General features: G+C 47.9%; 1 protein-coding gene across 1 annotated transcript in view; it reads right to left on the minus strand.

Moving 5' to 3' along the window:
• Positions 1-18,176, minus strand: part of ilf2 (interleukin enhancer binding factor 2) — a 44,088-nt gene extending 25,912 nt beyond the window's left edge. Inside the window, exons 1-8 of the mRNA XM_068747062.1 lie at positions 18,122-18,176; positions 16,742-16,801; positions 11,207-11,249; positions 8,298-8,402; positions 8,142-8,219; positions 4,209-4,311; positions 2,753-2,818; positions 2,533-2,649 (exon numbers count right to left, since the gene is read on the minus strand). Coding sequence (XP_068603163.1) covers positions 2,533-2,649; positions 2,753-2,818; positions 4,209-4,311; positions 8,142-8,219; positions 8,298-8,402; positions 11,207-11,249; positions 16,742-16,801; positions 18,122-18,126 — 577 coding nt within the window. The 5' untranslated portion in view covers positions 18,127-18,176. The remainder of the gene's footprint in view (positions 1-2,532; positions 2,650-2,752; positions 2,819-4,208; positions 4,312-8,141; positions 8,220-8,297; positions 8,403-11,206; positions 11,250-16,741; positions 16,802-18,121) is intronic.
• Positions 18,177-19,690: the final 1,514 nt, after the last annotated feature.

The following is a 19,690-nucleotide window of genomic DNA, read 5'->3' on the forward strand; positions in this document are numbered from 1 at the left end:
TCCCTGATGGTACAGGCATACTGAAAATAAACACAGAATAATACAAACATCCGACCGCTAAGATAGAAGTCAGACGCTAATTAGCCGATTAGTAAATTAAACGCAAGCTTTTAATCAACAGTTTTCACCACGGAGATTTGAGTTGACGTTATTTGGAAAGTGGGTAAACCAAAAATTCACAAATGCTTTCTGTGGCGTGGGAGGGTAACGCTAGCTGTAGTCGTTGGCTACAAATGCTATGATAGACAGGTGACATGTAGCCCCATCACGGAAACGCTAGTGTGCAACAGACGCACATATGAGGTCAGCCACATTAAACCTGACAGTGAATAAGCCCCAAGATCTAATAAAACGAGGAAGACAATCAGAGACTGCAGACCCCGCCTCCAAAAGACTATTGGATCTTGTGAGACAGTAAACAGGGCTTCCGGATCAGAGGGGCCAAACCTGCTCTAGCTTGCTGCTCCGGAACGGGAAAAGATACAACTACAACTGTAACATATATGAAACTAGAATGAACTATGAGTGTTCACACCACATTTGAAGCCTCTAGCTCCAGAATTGAGGTCAGGATGGACTCCTGAAAAATGCAGATTTTAGAATGAAAATTAGCTCTCAGATCCGGATTGTGATCCGGATCCGGCCGAAATTAGTCCTGGTCATAGACCTTTAAGGAGTACTTATGTGTGATTCTTTTTCAGATCCATACCGCCATGCGTTTTGAAGAAATTAAGAAAAATGTCAAAAAGTGCCCTATCTCACAATGTTAAAGAATCCTTTAAAAAGTTCTAGAATCTGGATCCAGATCCGGATCAACGCCATTCTCGGGGAGGACCGAGCCACGGACAGAACCTTGTTTTTTCAAGTCGATTGGGTTACTAGTTTTTGAGTTATGCGTGAGACAAACAAACAGACAAAAACACAGACAGACAAACGGACCCAATTGCAATACCCTCGCCTCCCCTTCGGCTAGGGTAAATAGATCTTATTCAAGATGGCGCCTCCTATGGTCGGCCAGGTGCTATCGTGTCCTCGTGTCCAGTGTTCTGTTGATTTATGCACGTTAATAGTGCGTCCGCGTGCACTCACACCTGTGAAGAACGATTGAGGGGTGTGTGTGTGTGGACAGTCAGAGAGACATGTCCTTGGATTTATTTTTATAGACAGATAGGACCTGGCGTCGTACCTAACTCTCCCAGAGGGGGGGACCCTCTCTCCTCCGGCAGGAGGTTCTGGTCCATCCGGACCTGAACCTCTTGCCACTACACACATGAACTGCGTGATTGTGTTCGTGTCTGGGGTTCACTCTTGATTTTTGTATTCCTGTTTTACGTTTATTGCGTGCCCTATAGCACATTTTATTTTTAGTTACTTTATGCTTCATGTTTTGCATGATTGCACAGAGGAACATTCCTCGTTTGTGAATCCTTTCACTGACAATGGAGAATAAACCGATTCTGATCTGCTGTATTTCTTTAGGGTCGTGTAAACTACACACTGACTCCCGACGCCACTTTAGAGTTTCCTCATTACTGCATAGCTTTAGCAGTTTCTCATTCACTTTCTGGTGGCCGTGTGGCCTTGCACAAAGTTTGATTCAATGCAGGCATTTCTCATTGTTCTTCGATTTAGGGAAGGGAATAGGGGTCAGCATCCTAAGACACAGGTGCCATGGCTGGCATGTGAGTGCATATAGGATGGTACGCGGAGAATATTAAGAGGCAAAACAAATCTTCTATCGTTAGCCTCGTAGCATTTTGAGACTAAACATGATAAAAACGTCAGAAAAGGAGGCCGTTTGAAGCTGCAGTTTTCCACCTACAGGCCAGGAATGCCACTAACCTGCTGCTTCTTCACGGCCGCAACACTGATTTATAGATGTGCACTTTTACATACAAGGGTCAACTGAGGCACGTAGTAAAGTGAACATGTTTACATACTGCAGAAAACCAAATAAACAGATCATTTACTCGTGATTTTGGCGTTGGCACTCTGGGCTTGCGTATATTGTAAAGCGGCTGTTGTGAAAACCCCTAGAATAAACCGTACACCACCTTCCAGTCGTCACGGTTACACTCGCGACTATGTTTCACTATTTTCAGAGAAAGGGCAAATCAATCACAGACCTGAAGCCGTTAGGCTGTATAAACGTATTTACGGGCGGTCGTCGGCTTAAACCCGTGCGCCTCGCCCGACTGTTGTTTTGTCCGTTTAGGATGTGTTTTACATACCGGAAAGCGAGCGACCAAACCGAGTGCGCGGCAGTTTCTGTGGCCTCACCCACGATGTCTCCCCAGAAGACATCGTCTCTTTCCACTCTGGTCTTTTACGTATCACGAGGCAGCATAATATACTTGTGGTAATTTAACATGGGCCGATTTAAGACCCAGTCGGTATAGGACAAAACCTTCAGAACCAATTGTTAGCAGGACGTTGGTGAAGGACATCAGCTACAGCGGCTGCTCTCGGGCTGTGTGATTCTGGAAACGGCTGAGCGTTTCCTCCGACTGTTGTGTGTGAGTGCGTGCATACGGTGCAGCTCGGCATCCAGCTTGCGCAGGTTGGGAGGAACAGTGGTGATGAGGATCTTGACTGTAGCGTCTGCTGAACTGATCTCAAAACCAGTCTCATTGGTCAGCATGGACAGCACTGAAACCAGCAGATTCTCACGTCAGCTGCCTGTCATATCCTCATTAATGATCAATAATCAGTTTGTGATTGGGGAAATGGTCCATCACCGTGTCCTGCGTACCTTCAGAGGGGTCCTGCGTACGAAGAGTCTCTACCACCTTGTTGCCCAGAGCAGCAACTGCTTCCACTGTAAAAGGAGAAACGAATGCCGTCACATCGAACATTCCAAAGATGAAATTACTCGATTGCTCTTTTTGTTGACTTGTCAGCCAGACTTTTGACTGATCACATTTCCCCGTGTGCCTGAGGCTTTACAGAAGAATCAAGAATCAAGAATCAAGAAACGTTTATTGTCATCCAGACACTCTCATGCCCGAACGGAAAACAGCACTCAGGTCCCAGCTTGAGGCACACAACAAACACACATTCATTCAACAGAAACACCAAAACTCACGTCTGTTGTTCACTTCTGGCTGGGTCTTATTATATCTTTCTTATTTTCCGTATTTTCTGGACTACAAGTCACGGTTCTTCATAGTTTGGCTGGTCCTGCGACTTATACTCAGGTGTGACTTGTATATATTAAAATATATAATTTCACATGTTCTTAAACGTTAATTCACAATGACAGACATGACCAAGGAGTAAACATTACCTACAGCCACGAGAGGGCGCTCTAGGCTTGTGACGACTACCGGTAGGCATGTGATACTCCTGTAACATCAACTTGTAGACAACTGAGAAAGAGTGAACACAAATGTTCCCAAAAAGAACGCCCTATTCTGCAGGTAGTAAAATAAGCAGCCGGAAACGTTAATAACAGCAGAATAAACGTTTGGAGTGAGTGAGCGAGGAACTGGTGAGGGACTGGTGAGGGACTGGTGAAGATCAGGGGTTATTCTCACTGCAGTGACGAGAACAAAGGCAGGCGAAAAGCAAGACGAGCAGAGCTGGAGGACGAGTCCACAGACGCTGCACGGACAGTAATGTTCAGTGAGTTTGGTAAACCTGTTCAGCCCCCCAGGTATGATCTTTACGCTATCGTGTAGCTGATTAACTGTTATTGTGTTACATTAACATACTGGACAGCTATCCCGCTTGTTGTGTATGCCTGGATTTAAAACGATTATCATAGGCAAAAAATGTCACGATAAGAATACTATCGCAACAGACAAAAACGGTACAATCATTCAAATTCATCTTTAACCACATTTATGTCGTTTGCTCTTTTGCCAGATGAATTATACTCAAAATACCTGTCAATGGGGTACTGAAGCAAGAGGAGTACAGTAACTGTACAACTGCATACACAAAGTGCAGTTACAGTTCATGGTATTAGCCCCTTTCGCAGACACTTTAGCTCTGTATTTTTTTGCTAAACCTCTCCGCTTCCACTTTCAGGAACCCAAAAACCTCCCACACCATCGGAATTGACTTTTTTCGGGTTAGGATAGAGACTCTCGCTGTCGTCGTCAGCCAACGCCGATACGTCTACAATCAGTCGTAAGGCTCGTTACCTGGGAGCCACGCCAGATAGGTGACGTTAGGCAATACAGACGACATCACTTCCTACTCACATGTAGGCAGGATCTTGAGAATCACAACAAGGTCAGCAACGTTGTGTCCCGTTGTCATGGTGCCTTTCTTGTAAGAGCCCACCTGACGCACTTCTTCAATTTGCTATGAACAGACAATGATACATTATTAACATGTAACGAACTAATGTTATTACAGTGAGAAATGCAGTCGACATGTTAAACATTGCTCAAATAATGTTGTGATATTCCCTCTGCTCACTGGAAGTCAGACATGGTCTGGGCACCGCCCCCCCCCCCCAACCACTGGGCCATGGCATTTGTTACCGGGGCGCACAGAAATAATACTTATTTATATAATTTCTGTTGTATTGATTATTATAGTCCGATAGATGGCTTACTGTGAAAAACAACCAGACTCTCAGACCTAAGGGAGTTAATGCAGATCCCAGACTACAGATGCTGCAGGACAGCGTCCCTCATTTCTGTCTCAGACAGATGCTGCAGGACAGCGTCCCTCATTTCTGTCTCAGACAGATGCTGCAGGACAGCGTCCCTCATTTCTGTCTCAGACAGATGCTGCAGGACAGCGTCCCTCATTTCTGTCTCAGACAGATGCTGCAGGACAGCGTCCCTCATTTCTGTCTCAGACAGATGCTGCAGGACAGCGTCCCTCATTTCTGTCTCAGACAGATGCTGCAGGACAGCGTCCCTCTTTTCTGTCTCAGACAGATGCTGCAGGACAGCGTCCCTCATTTCTGTCTCTAACAGATGCTGCAGGACAGCGTCCCTCATTTCTGTCTCAGACAGATGCTGCAGGACAGCGTCCCTCATTTCTGTCTCAGACAGATGCTGCAGGACAGCGTCCCTCATTTCTGTCTCAAACAGATGCTGCAGGACAGCGTCCCTCATTTCTGTCTCAGACAGATGCTGCAGGACAGCGTCCCTCATTTCTGTCTCAGACAGATGCTGCAGGACAGCGTCCCTCATTTCTGTCTCAGACAGATGCTGCAGGACAGCGTCCCTCATTTCTGTCTCAGACAGATGCTGCAGGACAGCGTCCCTCATTTCTGTCTCAAACAGATGCTGCAGGACAGCGTCCCTCATTTCTGTCTCAAACAGATGCTGCAGGACAGCGTCCCTCATTCCTGTCTCAAACAGATGCTGCAGGACAGCGTCCCTCATTTCTGTCTCAAACAGATGCTGCAGGACAGCGTCCCTCATTTCTGTCTCAAACAGATGCTGCAGGACAGCGTCCCTCATTTCTGTCTCAAACAGATGCTGCAGGACAGCGTCCCTCATTTCTGTCTCAAACAGATGCTGCAGGACAGCGTCCCTCATTCCTGTCTCAAACAGCTCTGTCAGAAATGTTCTAAACCCGGAAGCAAAAGTAGTTCAAAGTGAGCACGCTACCATGGTAACCGTGAGGGGCATTTTTTAGCACACACAAAAACATTTTTGACAATTTTCGCCGGAACATTACAACAAAAAATGACTCTGCTGTTCTACTTCGACTCATGCAGGAGACAGAGGGAGTGTCTCTCTCTACACACACACACACACACACACACACACACATCTACACAAATGACGGATGATTCACGAATAAACTCAGGACGGAATAAAAATGCTTTGAATCATCCATCTTCAAACTTATGCAGGATCAGGTCTCTGGTTCAGCAGCCAAAGAGGAGCGTCTCACACTGTCTCTGAGGGAGCGTCTCACCCTGTCTCTGAGGGAGCGTCTCACCCCGTCTCTGAGGGAGCGTCTCACCCCGTCTCTGAGGGAGCTTCTCACCCCGTCTCTGAGGGAGCGTCTCACCCCGTCTCTGAGGGAGCGTCTCACCCCGTCTCTGAGAGAGCGTCTCACCCCGTCTCTGAGGGAGCGTCTCACCCCGTCTCTGAGGGAGCATCTCACCCTGTCTCTGAGGGAGCGTCTCACACTGTCTCTGAGGGAGGATTTCACACCGCCTCTAAGGGAGCGTCTCACCCTGTCTCTGATCCGAGGGAGCGTCTCACCCTGTCTCTGAGGGAGCGTCTCACCCTGTCTCTGAGGGAGGATTTCACACCGTCTCTAAGGGAGCGTCTCACCCCGTCTCTGAGGGAGCGTCTCACCCTGTCTCTGATCCGAGGGAGCGTCTCACCCTGTCTCTGAGGGAGCGTCTCACCCTGTCTCTGAGGGAGCGTCTCACCCTGTCTCTGAGGGAGCGTCTCACCCTGTCTCTGAGGGAGCGTCTCACACTGTCTCTGAGGGAGCGTCTCACACTGTCTCTGAGGAAGCGTCTCACACTGTCTCTGAGGAAGCGTCTCACACTGTCTCTGAGGGAGCGTCTCACACTGTCTCTGAGGGAGCGTCTCACACTGTCTCTGAGGGAGCGTCTCACCCTGTCTCTGAGGGAGCGTCTCACCCTGTCTCTGAGAGAGCGTCTCACCCTGTCTCTGAGGGAGCGTCTCACCCTGTCTCTGAGGGAGCATCTCACCCTGTCTCTGAGGGAGCGTCTCACCCTGTCTCTGAGGGAGCGTCTCACCCTGTCTCTGAGGGAGCATCTCACCCTGTCTCTGAGGGAGGATTTCACACCATCTCTAAGGGAGCGTCTGACCCTGTCTCTGAGGGAGCGTCTCACACCGTCTGAGGGAGCGTCTCACCCTGTCTCTGAGGGAGGATTTCACACCGTCTCTGAGGGAGCGTCTCACCCTGTCTCTGATCCGAGGGAGCGTCTCACCCTGTCTCTGAGGGAGCGTCTCACCCTGTCTCTGAGGGAGGATTTCACACCGTCTCTAAGGGAGCGTCTCACCCCGTCTCTGAGGGAGCGTCTCACCCTGTCTCTGATCCGAGGGAGCGTCTCACCCTGTCTCTGATCCGAGGGAGCGTCTCACCCTGTCTCTGAGGGAGCGTCTCACACTGTCTCTGAGGGAGCGTCTCACACTGTCTCTGAGGAAGCGTCTCACACTGTCTCTGAGGAAGCGTCTCACACTGTCTCTGAGGGAGCGTCTCACACTGTCTCTGAGGGAGCGTCTCACACTGTCTCTGAGGGAGCGTCTCACCCTGTCTCTGAGGGAGCGTCTCACCCTGTCTCTGAGAGAGCGTCTCACCCTGTCTCTGAGGGAGCGTCTCACCCTGTCTCTGAGGGAGCATCTCACCCTGTCTCTGAGGGAGCGTCTCACCCTGTCTCTGAGGGAGCGTCTCACCCTGTCTCTGAGGGAGCATCTCACCCTGTCTCTGAGGGAGGATTTCACACCATCTCTAAGGGAGCGTCTGACCCTGTCTCTGAGGGAGCGTCTCACACCGTCTGAGGGAGCGTCTCACCCTGTCTCTGAGGGAGGATTTCACACCGTCTCTGAGGGAGCGTCTCACCCTGTCTCTGATCCGAGGGAGCGTCTCACCCTGTCTCTGAGGGAGCGTCTCACCCTGTCTCTGATCCGTGATGAAGGAGAGGGCAGCTCAGCGGGGAATTTGCCTATTTATTTTGGTTACGAGCCGTGTTCCGTTAAAGCCTATTTATTTTCGTTACGAGCCGTGTTTCGTTAAAGCCTATTTATTTTGGTTATGAGCCGTGTTCCGTTAAATATCATTTGTTTCAATGTACCGGTAGACACCTGTGGCTTACGAATATGTGCGGCTTATTTTTGTACAAAATAAATATTTTTTTAAAATTCAGTGGGTGCGGCTTTTTCACAGGTGCGCATAATAGTTCAGCAATTACGGTAGATATTGGTGTAATACTTGTTTACTAGTTATTGCAAGTGCATAATATAAAGTTTATTGGTAAGATTATATTCCTCTTTTTTTATGTAATTACCCCCCCGGTCCGCGAAAAAATTGGCCGCCATGAAACCGGTCCGTGGCAGGACAAAGGTTGGGGACCGCTGATCTAGGTAACTCCTCTACGTAATCAGTCAATGTGTCGTTAAACGATATATTAAAAGCACTGATATCATTGAATCATCGTGTGGGAAAAAACAAAAACGACTCACCACTTCAAAGTTTCCAGGTGCAACAATCAGGTTGTCAATGACATTGTTGATCTTTGTGACCAGGGACAAGATGGAGGACTAAATAAGGAATAGACCAATAAATAACATGTTGCAGAGACTGACTGATGATTGGTTGTGATGAACTTCTGTACTGACCTGCTCTGCAGGTGAAGGGCTCAGGTCCTGGTTTCTCTTCAGCAGACACTCACTGAAAGCACTCTCATCAGGTGCAGGCTTTACTCTGGGGAAGGCCATCTCACACTAGGTGCGTTTACATGGACACATTTAACCTGGTTAAAATCCTGATCGGAACAAAAATGCTTCATGGACACACCTTAACCGGAATAGTCTAACCCAGGGGTGCCCGCACTTTTTCAGCATGCGAGCTACTTTTAAAATGACCAAGTCACAAAGATCTACCCACTAAAAAAATGCAAAACATAGAAGTATTTTCAAATATATCGATGAATCTTTACGTACAATGTATGCTGATGTACCCTGCGTAACCCCATGAGCTAATATTGAACAACACAATTGAATTAACTCTGAACATGTTTTTGTAATTGCATCAGGTTTGGAAGGACTTCTTGTTATTAATGATGACGTGACTCTCGCAGAACGATGCCTCGGTGGCGGCTTTCGCTTTTGAAGTATGTTGTGTGTAAAATGGCTGCTGTCCGGACAGCTGGGATCTTAATTCATGAACCTTTCTGTTTCTCAGCTCGCTTTTCGGTGGAAAGTCGGTGTCGTATTGTCGTTATTGCGATTGTAGGCTGGCAGTGTAAATGCAGCGCAGCTGCTTGACGTTTATTTTGAAATGTGCGCTCTTATTTTGTAGTGCAAGGGGAAGTTGCAGCTGTGCTAGAGTTAGTGGCAGAGAGGAACGCTCAGGTTTCATTAGTTTCGTTACTCCGAGTATCTGATGAAGAGTACTGCAGGAAGAAAACTGCCTCTTGGTCGTGTTGAAGCAGCCGAAGTGTTCTCCGGTGATCAATAAATAAAACACCTGGAGAGCGATCGATGGGCGGCACAGGCAGAAAGGCGTTTAAACGACATCGTGAAACAAACTCCGCCTCCCATTCCGCATTAAAGTGATGTGTTTCTGTCTTCTTACTCGGTCCAGCGATGGTGATAATCTTTCTGTAGTTTTAAAGAAAAAAGCGAGGGCTGAAGATCGGACATAACTCGTGACTCGTGCTGTGAGTGAGTGTGTCTGTGTGTGCGTCCAGCCCCTTCCCCCTCGAGAGAGAGACAGAGAGAGAGAGAGAGCATGGCGCAGCGACACTCCGCTAGCGCCTATTTGCGCATGTGCGGTCAGAAAAAACAAGTCGTCATCTGACTGGCTGCCCCGCATGTCAATCAAACAATATGTCACGCGATCGACCCACTTTCCCTTCGCGATCTACCGGTCGATCGCGATCGATGTAATGGGCACCCCTAGTCTAACCCAATCCAGCCTGATCCGGTCACAATTCTATCCCGATGGAGAGGGGTGCTTTATACCGATTTGTAACCCGGTCAGGGCGCATGAAAACACTTATTCCGATGTTTCGGTACAAGTCGTCCTTACTGCGCATGTCTGTGACGTCAGCTACACGCGCTGCTGCTATTGCCGGAAGCTAGTTGAAGCAGAGCGAGCGAAAAGCACGGCGGGCGGAAGACAGAACTGGTCAATATCTGAGACAAACATGTTTCCGGATACATTAAAGGAGGAAACTAAAAGCGCAAACGGGGAAAACGAGCGAAATAACGCTGACGTTTCAGGCAGGAAAGCGCGGAGCGATGATTTGTCTACAGCGGAAGTTGCTACGCTACGCTTCTTCTTCTACCATTTCCGGTGCTTTTGGTCAAACTGCGCATGTCAGAATATTCTGTTCCGATCAAAAGTGTGATGCATGAACACGCAAATCCTAATCGGATCGGATTTTTAGGGTCCATGAACACGGCGCATCGGATCACAATTTTACTCTGAACTCTGATCGGAATAAAGACATTTTGTCCATGTAAACCCACCTAGTGGTGCCAAAGATCAATCTGCGTCAGTACACACTCACTCCACTGCTCAGCAAATCAAACCGCTGTGAGCTGAAATGAGCTAAAAATACGCTTTCAGAATAACTGTAAATTATGTTTACCGTATTTTCACGACCTTCACCTGGTGATTCTGCGCAGTCTCATTAACAGCTGATTTTTCGGTATTTCAAACGTACAAAGGGCGCGCGGATCAAAAGGCGCCGGCATGATAGGTGCGCAAAATAAAGCAGGAGCAAAACTGAGTTTGGTACTCACATCTTTAATCGTCATCAATCAAACAAGCATACTAGTGCGCGTTTTAAAAAATAGAGCCGGAGCAAAACAGAGTCATTAATCAAACCCATCAAAGTCCTCATCCTCTGTTTCTGTAGTGAACAGCTGCGCTAGATCTCCGTCAAACATGCCGGCGATAAGCTAGCTTGCTAGTTAGCCCGTTAGCTTGCTTCACTCCGGTTTAGACCGTATCGGTGAGATCGCCGCGCACTGAGTTGCCGATCGCAGGAGCCGAGTTGCTGCAGGTCTTCTTGTTGCTTCCTCCTCTTCCTCCATTGATTCATTAATGCTGGATTCTCTCTCCGCTGCTCTATTCCCGTGTTCTGCTGTGGGACCGACAGCCTCGAGTTGGAACTCCGCTTCCGTCAGCACGCCATAATAGTTTACTATGGTGAAGCGCATCGGCACGTATCACTCCGCCAGGCGCCTGACTGAGTCCGCCTTACAACAACAAATAGGCCGCGCGGACCAATGGATGCGCGGCACATTTTGAAAAAAATCTAAGACTTTTAGGCGCGTCCTATGGGTGTGAAAATACGGTAAGTGTTTCACAAGAAATATAGGCTATGTCCAATCACTTGAAATAACAATTTAGAATTGCAGGAGGTATTATGTTTGCATAATTTTTGTGAGGGCAAGGGGTGGGATTTAACAAGTTGTTTTTTTTTTTGCTTCTTCCCACTCCTTCTGTGTTATACATTTTGTACTGTGACTGTTCAAAACAAATTAAAGAAAAACTAAAAATATAAATTACTCACCACATAAAAGTCAAATGGGATGTGTGGGACAAACGGACGGTACCTACACAGGAATGAAGGAGAAATGTCATTAAAAGCATTCAATCGACTAATTTTTATTTCTATGACACCAGATCACAACAGTTTGCACTGCGTGATTATACTAGTTTTACTGCTGCTAATACACATCTGTGGATCCACTCCTGATGCTGCCGTCTTGTGATGTGTTCTGTACTCATGTTTTTTGTAACTTAGTCATTACTGTTACATCACTGAGAAAACTTCCTTGTCTGTGAACCCTCATTGACAATAAACTCATTTTGATTCTGAAGTCATCTCAAGGACTTTACAGGATTAGCAGGGAAAGACCTGCAGGGAAAGACAGAACCCAACTTGACCCACAAGAGCAAGAACTTTGGAGACGGGGGCAAGGAAGAACTTCCGTTAACAGGCAGAAACCTTGGACAGAACCTAGGCTCATGGTGGACAGCCATCTGTCTGACCGGCTGGGTTGAGAGAGAGAGAGAGAGAGAATGGCAGATCGGAGGAGTCAAAAACAAGGAGACGTATAGGGAAGCAATATCGAGACAGAGCAGGAGCAGACAAAAAACAAGATGAATTAAAGCCGCAAGCGGCGTTGTAGGCCCTCGCCGGCCGACAGGCCGTTGAGCTGACCCGCCGACGCACGCCGCTTTTGTCCTGAGTGCTTCACAAGTGTTTAGATTTGAGCTGCATTAGTAGCTCACAGTTTAGTCAAATCGTTATTTGGATTATATGGCCATCTGCCATCAGGAGTTTTTAAGTTTCAATCCAATATGGCCGCCTTCCTGTGTGTCTGGGGGCGCGGCTATAATAAAAAAATGTTTTGCCCTGACATGACGCATGTCTGTACCGAATTTCGTGGCTGTCCGACAAAGTTGGCGTCGGACCCCTCCCCATAGTTGTCATCGCCATGGCAACAGCGTAAAAAATGCAGCCTGGGTGTCATTGCCTTTTCAACCGGCATGTGTGTGAGAATGTATGTGGCAAATTTGGGACGTTTCCATGCTAATATGCCATTTTCATAAGATTGGTGATTGTTTTGTGTCGCACTCATTTGATTAACATGGGGAATGCCGGCCATTGCCACGGCAACACCGTCAAAAGAACAACATGGTTACGATTGAGTTTTCCGACCGGCATGCGGGTTAGATTGTATGTGGCAAATTTGGGACGTTTCCACGGTAATATGTCTTTTTAAATATAATGGGATAATATCGTGTCGTTTGTCATAGACTAACATGGGGAACTTTGGCCATTACCATACCTGGTTCTCCGGCCTCCTCCCACCACCCAAAAACATTAGAGGTGCACCGATTGTAATTTTCTGTTCGATCACCGATCTTTACAAAGCCTGAACTGCCCCTTCCAAATTTGGCCGAGACCAATTTTTTAAATAACTGACAGCAACACCTTCAACGTTCCAATCTTATTGAACACAAACAAAACTTGTGCAACAGGCTATGCTGCAGGCTTGTTTAAGCCTCTCACCAAAAATGAAGCGCACAGCAGTATTGTGCTTTTACAAATAAAAAGGAAATGACGAGGTTTGAGGTCGTTAATAAAATAACTATCCACAAAACAAACTAACAAAACAACCTAAACCCCCAAAGAATGTGTCCTGCGTTTTAGCTTTTCTATCTTGTAGTGCAAAACTTTGTGTCTTTATTTATTTCTTAGTGGAAACCTAAGCTAGATGAGGCTCTTGTGAACATGGTGGTGGAAGACTTTTTCCATCGTGGATGAACTCTTCCATCCAGATGGGCTCTGAAGAACATGGTGCTCAGAGATACGAGGAGGATATTGTCCCGACCGTATTTTCACGACCTTATGACGCACCTGCTGATTCGGCGCAGTCTCATTAACAGCTGATTTTTCGGTATTTTAAACATACAAAGGGCACGCTGGCTCAAAAGGCGCCGGCTTGATAGGTGCGCAAAATAGAGCAGGAGCAAAACTGAGTTTGGTACTCGCATCTTTAATCGTCATCAAACAAACAAGCATACTAGTGCGCGTTTTAAAAAATAGAGCCGGAGCAAAACAGAGTTTGGTACACAGCTTTTATTAATCGTCATTAATCAAACCGATCAAAGTCCTCATCCTCTGTTTCTGCATTGAACAGCTGCGCTAGATCTCCGTCAAATACGCCGGGCTCCCTTTCTTCATCGTCAGTCACTTTCCGTGCCGTGCGGCGGCGCCTCGGAAATGATGCGAACAACAATGCTAGCAGACAGTTAGCCGAAGCAGCTACAATCCAGTCAAACTGTGGCACTGCGCTGCCTTCCACTCTGAGTGAAACTGTGTTCTCCTGTTATCCAGCGCTCCCACGCAGCCCACAGTTTAACGTCGAACGGTTGGAGTTTGAGTTTATTTAAACAGGGACAATACATATTCATTAACGTTTACACGTAAATATGTAAGATTGTAGCCAATGGCTAATTTCCATCTTTAGTCCCTTTTTACGTTCTTTGGTTAATCCACCCGGGATGATGATGATAAACTAGTTTGCCTAGTTAACTAGTTAGTTTGCTTCACTCCGGTTTAGACCGTACCGGTGAGATCGGAGCGCAAGGAGTCGCAGATCGCAGGAGCCGAGTTGCTGCAGGTCTTCTTCTTGCTTCCTCCTCTTCCTCCATTGATTCATTAATGCTGAATCCTCTCGCCGCTGCTCTATTCCCGTGTTCTGCTGCGGGACCGACAGCCTCGAGTTGGAACTCCGCTTAGTCAGCACGCCATAATACTATGTTGTAGCACAGCTAGTACGTATCACTCCGCGAGGCTCCTGACTATAATACTATGTTGAAGGACAGCACCGGTACGTATCACTCCGCGAGGCTTCTGACTATAATACTATGTTGAAGGACAGCACCGGTACGTATCACTCCGCGAGGCTTCTGACTATAATACTATGTTTGAAGGCCAGCACCGGTACGTATCACTCCGCGAGGCTCCTGACTATAATACTATGTTGAAGGACAGCATCGGTACGTATCACTCCGCGAGGCTCCTGACTATAATACTATGTTGAAGGACAGCATCGGTACGTATCACTCCGCGAGGCGCCTGACTATAATACTATGTTGAAGGACAGCATCGGTACGTATCACTCCGTGAGGCGCCTGACTATAATACTATGTTGAAGGACAGCACCGGTACGTATCACTCCGCGAGGCTCCTGACTATAATACTATGTTGAAGGACAGCAACGGTACGTATCACTCCGCGAGGCTCCTGACTATAATACTATGTTGAAGGACAGCATCGGTACGTATCACTCCGCGAGGCTCCTGACTATAATACTATGGTGAAGGACAGCATCGGTACGTATCACTCCGCGAGGCTCCTGACTATAATACTATGTTGAAGGACAGCATCGGTACGTATCACTCCGCGAGGCTCCTGACTATAATACTATGTTGAAGGACAGCATCGGTACGTATCACTCCGCGAGGCGCCTGACTATAATACTATGTTGAAGGACAGCATCGGTACGTATCACTCCGCGAGGCTCCTGACTATAATACTATGTTGAAGGACAGCATCGGTAGGTATCTCCGTGAGGATCCTGGCTGAGTCCGCCTGACAACAAAACATAGGGCGCGCGGACGATCGGGCGTTCTGCACATTTTGAAGATAATTTAGGACTTTTAGGTGCGACTTATGGTTGTGAAAATACAGTAAGCACCAAATGGAGCAGCGCTCCTAATCTCGTATATACACCACGCAATGAGAATAAAGGTTTTCTATTCTATTCTAAGAGAAGACCACTCTTGGTGAGCTGTGGGGTTCCTCAAGGCAGCATTCTAGGGCCGTTACTGTTCCTCCTATACATTAACGACATGAATGCTGCCTGTAACTGTAAGCAGACTACAGTTAGAAAGTCTAACTGCTGTAAACCAAATTGCCCTCCGAGGGAAAAAAATCAATAAAAAGTATTAGCAAGTATCTAATAAATATATTCATCAACATCACTCTTCTTGGGTCAAGACACTCTCTAAGTGAGATAAATGTTGATGATTTCAAGGTCACAGTCGATAATACAGTAATCTCCAGCAAAGAAGAGATTACCTATTTGGGCTGTGTTCTTGACAAATACCTGTCTGGCGATAGTATGGCAACTAAGGTGATCAAAAAAGTCAATCAAAGAACAAGATTTTTGGGCAGAATGTCTGCTTTTGTCAACAGAAGTGCTCTCCGGACGCTTGCTGGAGCCCTCGTTCAGCCCCTCTTTGACTATGCTAGCACCTCCTGGTACTCCAACACCCCACTCCACTGACACATGCCTCATATATCTGACCAACTACATCAAGCATGAAGTAGACTCGGGCAAATACTGTGGCATGGTCATGCTGGACCTCCAGAAGGCCTTTGACACCGGGTAAACATGGGTAAATCATCTTTTTACAATACTGCCCCCCAAGGGTGGAACTGTTTGACTCCCGCCCTCAAAACATGCACCTCTTTGGCCTCCTTCAAAACGGCCCTAAAAATACACCTTTCAGGGGGACAGAAACGGAGATAGTCATCACGACTCTCTCCAGATCAATCCCCCCATCCCTTTTTGTGATCTGAATTGCGATTACATGTATCTTGTGTATTATCATTTGTGTTGTCTTTCTGTGTGCACCCCAGGAAGACAAGCTCGTCACTTTGGTGGCAGCTAATGGGGATCCTTTTAAAGAATAAACAATAAACGGCAATAATAGGGTTAGGGATCGGCCCATTCCTACATATGAAATCGATCTTATCCACCTCCGTAAAGGTCTGACGGTCAGCCGCTGTCCCCTTTTGCTCTGCCATGAGGTCACCGATAGCCCCGCCTACTTGCCGAGCCTATGGCTCCACCCCCTGCTACAGTGAAAGCGAGCGCCTGATTAGCTTGGCTGGACATGATGAGAAAAGACGTCACCTGCAAAAGCAGAAACGCTTTTGTTCATCAAAATTGACTGTTACTGATCTTCAGGTGGCTGCAATGAGTCTGAGAGAAACTACCTGAGCCGTGTTCATTCTCGTTATTACACGTTAATGCTTGCTATTACACGGTCAGTCTCGTTATTACACGTCAATGCTCGCTATTACACGGTAAGTCTCGTTATTACACGTTAATGCTTGCTATTACACGGTCAGTCTCGTTATTACACGTTAATGCTTGCTATTACACGGTCAGTCTCGTTATTACACGTCAATGCTCGCTATTACACGGTAAGTCTCGTTATTACACGTTAATGCTTGCTATTACACGGTCAGTCTCGTTATTACACGTTAATGCTTGCTATTACACGGTCAGTCTCGTTATTACACGTTAATGCTTGCTATTACACGGTCAGTCTCGTTATTACACGTTAATGCTTGCTATTACACGGTCAGTCTCGTTATTACACGTTAATGCTTGCTTTTGAGGTACCCGGTGACGTGGATATATGACGGATATTCAACCTGGTGAAAAGTACAAATATTACAAAGCGTCATCAGCTGCTCTGATCATGATCAATGACGTCACTGACCAGTGGAACTCACCCTTGGACGAGCCCCCCCCGGGATCCAAAGCGGCCTCCTCGGCCCCTGCCGCGGTCCCCTCTGGATGCAAAGAAAGGACGTTAAATGTTCCGAGAGATGATTCTGCAGCGGTTAATGAGTTCATTCATTCATTCATTCATCACTCACTCACTCACTCCGCCAGGCGGCTAGCTAGCTCCGCAACGTTAGCCTAACCCTGGTCGTGAGAAGCTCCGGAACAGGCTACCTGCATGCGGGGCTCGAACCCTAGCCCAACATGCTCGGAACAAAGCCGCCTCACGCGCTCACTAGCTCCGGAACAGGCTACCTGCATGCGGGGCTCGAACCCCAGCCCAACATGCTCGGAACAAAGCCGCCTCACGCGCTCACTAGCTCCGGAACAGGCTACCTGCATGCGGGGCTCGAACCCTAGCCCAACATGCTCGGAACAAAGCCGCCTCGCGCGCACTAGCTCCGGAACAGGCTACCTGCATGCGGGGCTCGAACCCTAGCCCAACATGCTCGGAACAAAGCCGCCTCACGCGCTCACTAGCTCCGGAACAGGCTACCTGCATGCGGGGCTCGAACCCTAGCCCAACATGCTCGGAACAAAGCCGCCTCACGCGCTCATTAGCTCCGGAACAGGCTACCTGCATGCGGGGCTCGAACCCTAGCCCAACATGCTCGGAACAAAGCCGCCTCACGCGCTCATTAGCTCCGGAACAGGCTGCCTGCATGCGGGGCTCGAACCCCAGCCCAACATGCTCGGAACAAAGCCGCCTCGCGCGCTCATTAGCTCCGGAACAGGCTACCTGCATGCGGGGCTCGAACCCTAGCCCAACATGCTCGGAACAAAGCCGCCTCACGCGCTCATTAGCTCCGGAACAGGCTACCTGCATGCGGGGCTCGAACCCTAGCCCAACATGCTCGGAACAAAGCCGCCTCACGCGCTCATTAGCTCCGGAACAGGCTACCTGCATGCGGGGCTCGAACCCTAGCCCAACATGCTCGGAACAAAGCCGCCTCACGCGCTCATTAGCTCCGGAACAGGCTACCTGCATGCGGGGCTCGAACCCTAGCCCAACATGCTCGGAACAAAGCCGCCTCACGCGCTCACTAGCTCCGGAACAGGCTACCTGCATGCGGGGCTCGAACCCTAGCCCAACATGCTCGGAACAAAGCCGCCTCACGCGCTCATTAGCTCCGGAACAGGCTACCTGCATGCGGGGCTCGAACCCTAGCCCAACATGCTCGGAACAAAGCCGCCTCACGCGCTCATTAGCTCCGGAACAGGCTACCTGCATGCGGGGCTCGAACCCCAGCCCAACATCTAAACGTTCCGATGACCACAATCAACACATTCCACTCGCACACGAAATGGGTTCTATTTAATAGCGATACCTCATTGCGTACGACGTGTTGATCGTTTTACGTAGAACTCCTAAGAGAAACGTCCCCCTGCCGGCCGGCTGCTGCGAGACTAATGCTTCCTGTTTGTTTTCTTCTTCTTCGTCTTTATTTCCTGCAATATGGACGCCGCCAGACGTATTACTGCCCCCCGCTGGTCACTTTCTGAACTAGATCTTCATGGAGACTCCAGTGTCAGACATCATCTGATGGTTCTCATTACATCCACTCCTGGCTCTGATATCTTTGCAAAGAGACGTCATGGTTTTCTGTTCTTTTTAAAATGTCTTCTACATTCTTTCACAGGACAATGTTTATTATACAAAGTCATTATATGAAGTATTAACATCTTCCACATAAACTTCATGCCAGTGATCATTTATTAATTCCTCCTTAATGCCATAATTACTTCTGGTGATTTTATTCGAGCCAAACAAGGAAACTGCAAATTATAAGTCAGTGCTAATTTGTTGTTCATTTCCATTTCTACAAAAACAAGCAAATAATCACATATTAGTCATTAATAGACTGCTTATTATTTGCCAGAGCTGCATTTAAATGCCAATCCCATTTTGAGTTGTTTTACCCTGTCTTCTACCCTGAGCCATTTTAGGCTAGCAAAATGTCCAGGAAGAAGGTGGGTCATGGGCCCCAGATTGAGGAGTAGCCCAATCAGTTTGTTTTGGGAGGTTTGGAGCCTGGTTTTCAGGGACATTTTGATGTTTGAATACCAGGAGGTGCTAGCATAGTATATATCAGGGGTCGGGAACCAATGGCTCTCGAGCCATATATGGCTCTTTTGATTTTTTTCCCTTCTTTTTTCTATACCTTGTCTGCATTCGTGCTCCACAGTGACGACGTACATAACGTCAGTCACTGTTAGAGTTCTATGCTTTTTATTCTTATAGTGATTGTGACCGTCACCTGCCCTCTTGGCAGACTAGCCTATTCATATTTTCTAAGTTTTATTACCTGCTTACCGCCGTAGAGGGCTGTGCACACCGCAGTGAACACACAACATGGACAAACACAAAGTGACAAATACACAGTGTTCTGAGAAGAGAGTGCAATGGATTTATTTGTGCTCCTTAATTCTACCCCTTCCATCCAATCATCACCAAGAGTTGTCCCAATAGACCAGGTTCACATCAGCCTCTAGAGGAAAGTATGGATCACCAAGTTCTCAGATCTAAGGAAGAAGAGAGAGAGCAGAGTGAGAGCCACAAACACTGAACCAGCAACCTCCACTGACTCAGAGATCTGTGGGCGGAGTTAACTCTCAGATCGAGTTTTGATTGGTGCTGGAGTGGTGGATCTGGCATGCATGAAACCTCCACCTAAGAACGGGGCAGCCATCCCGGACCCAACAACGGCAACATGAGCCCCCAGATCACCCCAAGCAGCTACAGCAACCCAAGAACGACCACCATGGCCCCCCCAGAGCCACACGCAGAAGAACCAGCCCAGGGCCCGGGGGGCGACCTACACCAACACAGCCGACGAAACCTAGGCCAGCGCAGCGGCACGGGGCACAGCGGGCTGGCCCGGCGTCCCACCAGCACC

Source organism: Brachionichthys hirsutus, chromosome 13 (assembly GCF_040956055.1).
Source record: "Brachionichthys hirsutus isolate HB-005 chromosome 13, CSIRO-AGI_Bhir_v1, whole genome shotgun sequence".
NCBI lineage: Eukaryota > Metazoa > Chordata > Actinopteri > Lophiiformes > Brachionichthyidae > Brachionichthys > Brachionichthys hirsutus.